The sequence below is a fragment of the Nicotiana sylvestris genome, chromosome 12, assembly GCF_000393655.2.
Source record: "Nicotiana sylvestris chromosome 12, ASM39365v2, whole genome shotgun sequence".
Classification (NCBI taxonomy): domain Eukaryota; kingdom Viridiplantae; phylum Streptophyta; class Magnoliopsida; order Solanales; family Solanaceae; genus Nicotiana; species Nicotiana sylvestris.
Genome location: NC_091068.1, coordinates 150180270 through 150185886, shown reverse-complemented (window position 1 = coordinate 150185886; position 5617 = coordinate 150180270). Strand labels below are relative to the sequence as shown.

At 34.8% G+C, this 5617-nt stretch overlaps 1 protein-coding gene across 2 annotated transcripts; it reads right to left on the bottom strand.

Annotated features, from left to right (window-relative positions):
• Nucleotides 1–3619: 3619 nt before the first annotated feature.
• Nucleotides 3620–5289, bottom strand: LOC104248568 (dehydration-responsive element-binding protein 2C-like). Of its 2 annotated transcripts, XM_070165395.1 has the most exons (3): nucleotides 5231–5289; nucleotides 4777–5054; nucleotides 3620–4668 (listed from the first exon to the last, which is right to left on the bottom strand). In XM_070165395.1, the coding sequence occupies exons 1-3, from the start codon at nucleotides 5251–5253 to the stop codon at nucleotides 3821–3823; spliced, it is 1149 nt and encodes a 382-aa protein (XP_070021496.1). In that variant the 5' UTR covers nucleotides 5254–5289; the 3' UTR covers nucleotides 3620–3820. The 2 variants fall into 2 exon arrangements, with proteins under 2 accessions (XP_070021496.1, XP_009803153.1); XM_009804851.2 differs by having other exon boundaries at nucleotides 3620–5054.
• Nucleotides 5290–5617: the final 328 nt, after the last annotated feature.

The following is a 5617-nucleotide window of genomic DNA, read 5'->3' as shown; positions in this document are numbered from 1 at the left end:
GGCTGAAGCCCCTTTCTCTTGCCAAAAAATCAAATTTGTTGCGAAAACTAAGCCAGAAGCAAAAAGGGATTTTGACGGGTCAAGGGTTAAGGAAAAAAACAAAAAAATTCAGAAGGTGAGTTGGGAAAAAAGCTTGGTGCCACAAAAGAAGCCACTTCTAGCCATTATTTGTTCAAATCTTCAGGTACTGTATTCCACAAATTTGAGAATATATTTTAATGGTTAGAGTTAAATGAGGAGATTGGCAAAAGTCAGTGAAACAAAGAAAGATATGTATAAGTTTTGTTAATCTTTGGAAATCTGTTGAAGAATCTTAAGCACGAATTGTGTGTTACGGGTATTGCTTGAGCTTCTTCTTTTGGTAGATTTTAGTTTCGATTCTCGGAAGATCTACAGAGTAATAGAAATTACACTAGTTTATTCTCGCAATTGGGAATTTTCGTCCTAAAGAATCAATAGAAATTTATGAAATTGGATTAATAAAATATATGAATATGTTGGAGTTGATAGATTAGTAATTACTCATATGTAGGTAAATATAATTCAGCGAATTAAGAGTCAAATATGAAACCTCGAGGGTTGGGTATTCTAAATTAGCTACTATAAATTAGCCTAAACAAGGAAATTAACATGAGATCAATATTATCTAATTATAGATTGATTGGAGGAATTTGTATGAATTTGCTCGAGGTGAAGCATTTGGTATTTCGGTACGAGTACTGTGAGTAGTTATCTTATTGCAATTTGTGTTTTTATAACTTGCATGATTTACACATGATTTTTAATATGAATATGTTACTGATTATTTTGAGTTGCATATGGGACACGTCTTTTACTCGATATGATACCGAAATAATTATTTGAGATGATTATCGTTGTTTTAAATATTCTTGTTGTCACTAGATATGTTCTACCGTTACTTGAATTTACTGTTATCGAAATAAAATTACATGATTTGATAAGAACTGAAATGCCCTATATTGTTTTAAAATATTTTCCTATGAGTATATACGGATACAGAGACAAGTATAAATGGGAGTAGACTTTGAAGGATCCCGTAGCTAATGGCGGGTTCGTTAGACCTGGTGCACCTTGTATTTACCGATTACAGAGTACAGTTATAGCCCTCTCTAGTGGGAAGGTAGAACTAGCATACCGTTACCGATTTTCCGCGAGTAGGGACTACCGTTATATTTGACTTCTTGCAATGAAGTCCACAGTTATACCGATTATATGATCCGTTCATTGAAACCTCCCAAATGTGAATATTGATATTATACAGTGGTTACCGAGCATATTACTGAATTGTTGATTGTATTATACTACAAGAAAAATATGATGAGACTGAAAATTATTTATTATTTCGGAAAGGACATTTTTATGTTATTTTCTGTTTGAGATACTAACATGTTTTCTGACTTGTCCCCAATAAAACGGTTATGGTTAAGCGTCATTACTCACTGAGCTAGCGACTCATTCCCGGCTAATTTTTTTTAGAGACAGCAGTTGACGCAGGCGAGGATTTCGTTAATTAGAGCGCACAGGTTGATAGTTCCTGGTGAGCCTCACACTTGTTCGTGTGGGCGGAGATTTATTTATTGTTATGATCTTTTCTTTGAACTCTTAGAGTCGCTCTATAGTCATTCTTTTAGAGTCTTGAGTATTCTTTGTTATTATAGACTTATGTTGAGTAATGCTCATTCTTATCAAATTGGGAGATAAAATAGTATTTCTAGTTGTTAGTGGGTAGACTGTTAAAGGTAGATATATGTTTTGGTTAATTGATAAAGATATTGTAATTTGAATTGCTATTAGGATGTTTGGTTGCTGATTTAAGACAAGGAAATTTTTGGGATAGTCCAAAAACAGGGAAAACTCTGTCCGATTTTCTGTAAAATATCGACGAGGCTTACTTGGGGGCACTTGCTCCTAGGTGCTGGTCATGATCCTTAATTGGGTCGTGACAATCGGGTCGAATATGATTCGGGTCGAAAACGAGTAATGTAAATACGAATAAATTATCCAATCCGACCCATATTTAATACGGATAAAAAAGGGTTAACCGGCAGATAATATGGATATCCATATTATCCATGGCTTTTTCAATATGATCACTTTTGGAAGAATTCCTAGTCTCCCAAACTTGAGGAACCCCCAATTTGAGGATTTATAAATGTAAAAGTTAAACTCATTAGTCCATTTTTTAAATAGATAATATGGTTCTTATCCATATTATGACCCATTTTTAAACAATTCATTATCCAACCCATTTTTTAGTTAATAATATGGGGGGATAACTACTTTCTTTTAACCATTTTGACACCCCTACGTATCACTAAGCTAGTCTTTGTCGATGCTCTAGATAAAGGTCTTGCCCCGTCTTGGACTCTGGATTTCTGTAAGTCTATTCCACAGGCACATTGAATTCATCAGTATAATGTCTGAGATGAAACAGTTAGTAGATGCCAATGGTGTCTTTTCATTAGACATTGTTTTCATGAGGCTAATCAGATTGCGGACAGAATGGCCTCTTTAAGCCACCAAACTGGAGGAAACTCACATTTATAACTACTTCGAGACAATGCCAAGGCAAGTCAAAGGATTACTCAATGTTGATAGATGATAGTTTCCATCTTTCCGAGTCAGGAAGAGGTGGTCTAATGCTCTAGTATATGAGCCACCTTGATAATCTCAGCATTATTACCACTTCTTAGAGTCATTGTTATTTGTTGTTCAAAATTTTGTCTCAAAGTTCACAAATTGCAACAGAAGGCCAGGCTATCCCCTCCTTCTACAGATCACTTTTAGCTCTTCAGTGGTAGTAAAATCGTGACTTGGAATACTTCATACAATTTTCTTTTATAAATTCCTGACTGGTAAATTGATGTTCTTAGATACAGCACCATGTAGAAAGAGGAACAAGATTTCAGCTAACAAGCACAAGCTAGACATCCGAATAGTTTCAGCTGTACTATCTACTTGCAGTCTTTTTATAGTTCAAGAAATCTTTTGAATCCATCACTAAACCAAACAACATTAGTCCCTTAGTTCTACCTGGTATACGCGCTGCTCTCTTTTCATCCCACCATTAACTGTCTATTGATATTGCTGACACACATATACTCTGCACATTACCCAACCCCTACCTCTCCTTCCTTCTCTCTCACTGTTTGCGGTCACTGGAGCTTGGATTCTGAGGACAAATCCATAGATCCTAATAGTGGTATCATATTGACAACATATATGAAACTTTGATGACCAATTGCATATTTATCTCGATAACATGTGTAGTTCTTTGGCCTCTGCCTTCATTATATGTAACTTAAATAAATAATATGATCCCGCCTATAACAAGGATAATGAGCGGAAAAGCAGCAAGACATCCTTTCCAACGCGCTCAAACTTAGTGCAAACACTCGCATCCAAGCAATTCTAATACTATATATTGTAATATGCTTATGTTTTGTTCATTGACTGATAATTTGAGATATCCTAATCTGAAACTGTACATGATTGGCGATTCAAAAGAAGACAACTTTTTGGAAGTTTAACAACAAGGTTATCAAAAACAAACAGTAAGAGGTCTAGAATAGAGGATTAGAACATCAAAACTCTCCTTTTTTTCCGTTTTGAATTCTATGAAGAACGATAGACTATATATGTGGCGAATAGAAGGCTGACTTTCTACTTACAAAAAATAGTACGCACTCTAACCTATTAACTTTCTAATCTCTAGTATAGAAGACTATAGAAACAAATTACAAGGATGATGAAATGAAACAGCAATTTGTAATAATTAATGAACATCATCAAGAAAGGATTATATATCAAAATCAAAGTTAAAGACAGACAAATCTTTGATACTATCTTCCGGTTGCCAACTAATCGAAGAATTCCAATCAGCTTGGTTGCTAATAATTCCATCTGTCTGCTGGTCAATTTGCTGGTTGTATGTACAATCAAATTGCTCCTCAGTCTTCACATAGTTAAACTCAGCAGACTCTTGAGAGACCATAATTGGCTTGAAATCAAATGATTCCTCTAAAAACTTTTGAAAACTGTTATCTTCATCATGGTTCTTTGTCAAACAAAACGTGTCTGGTACTTTTGTTGCTTCGGTTGAACAATCGTCTTCCATTAGCCAATGCTCCATGTATTCTAGACGCTTACAAAAATCTTCACTCGGGTTTTCAGTAGACCTGAAATCCAATGGTTGTTCTTGCAATATATTCAGATCGTGTGGCTTCACATCTGTCGTCTCCTCGTTCATAATGTGTAAACTATTTGAGACTTCATACGATTTCAGGCGTTCCAAATCATTATCATGTACAAACTCATCCTTCTCGATTTCTTCCTTTATAGGTGTCTCAACTTTAACACAATAATTCGGAGGCTTAAAATCAATTCTAGAACTGCATCCTGAATCGTTTAACTCGTTCTCATAATCCTCCTCTGGCATTACATCTGATTTCTCAGTCAAACAACAACAAGAACGTTGCTTTTCATCTGCTGTAACTACTGATGTTGCAAAAGTGGACTGATCAACTCTAATCTTCGCATCTTCAGCACCTGAATCCTCATGATCAACGGACGATTGATCAGTCGATTCAAGTGAAGATGTTCGAGCAATGCTAACAATACTCGACGAGTCATTCTGTATACAATAATCTGGAAAATTAAGCATGGCATTAGAACCATACATAACCTTAGCAGCTTCATCATAAGCAAGAGCAGCATCAACAGATGTAGAGAATGTACCGAGCCAAAGACGTTTACCGCTAGTTTTAAACCGACCACTATTATATACAGGTTCTCTAATTTCAGCTACCCACTTTCCCCATGTCCTTTGTCTAACTCCTCTATATATACAACCTGAATTCTCAGGACCGCCTTTACCTCGCATACAACCTTTTCTTGATCTCTTAACTGGAATTTTTCTCTTTTTCTTTACTTGTACATCTTCAATGCTAGAATTAAGCTCCTGATAATGATTTTTCCACTTTAATAAAATTTCCTCCAGAGAATCACATCCATTGCGCCTTCTTTTCTGTTTCCTGTTTGCAAAAGAAGCCATTATTATGTTAAAATAAAGATTAGAAAAAAGCTATTAATTGAATACAAGAATTGTATAGTGGCTAATTGCAGAGAATACTAAGTACTACAAAGTTGGCAGATGTTTTAGTATTTTTTTAAAATAGATAGAGAAAGGAATAAAAGAGAAGAAAATCACCTGTGAAGAATGTGAGAAGACATGTACGTCAAAGGTATTAATTTATAAATCTGATTTGAAGTCTTGTTATTTGCTTTGCCAATGGAATATTTGTCGTTTCAAGAATGTTCCTCTCCTTGTTTGGTGTGTATTTATATAGAATCCTTTTCCTTGTCAAATTGGGTTTCATTTATTTTTGGGAAAACAAATAAATAAATAGCGTGTTATTTTGGTACTTACTACTTAGTATTAACGTGTGCTGATTGTATCTTAACTATATTTAGTAAGAGCAATAAATGATAAACCATATTTAGTTTTTTTTCCTTGGGGATTAATTAAGTATTTAATTTAACTATAAGGAACGTAAGCGAATTTGGGGCACACAGGAAACTTAAATTAATAGTTTTT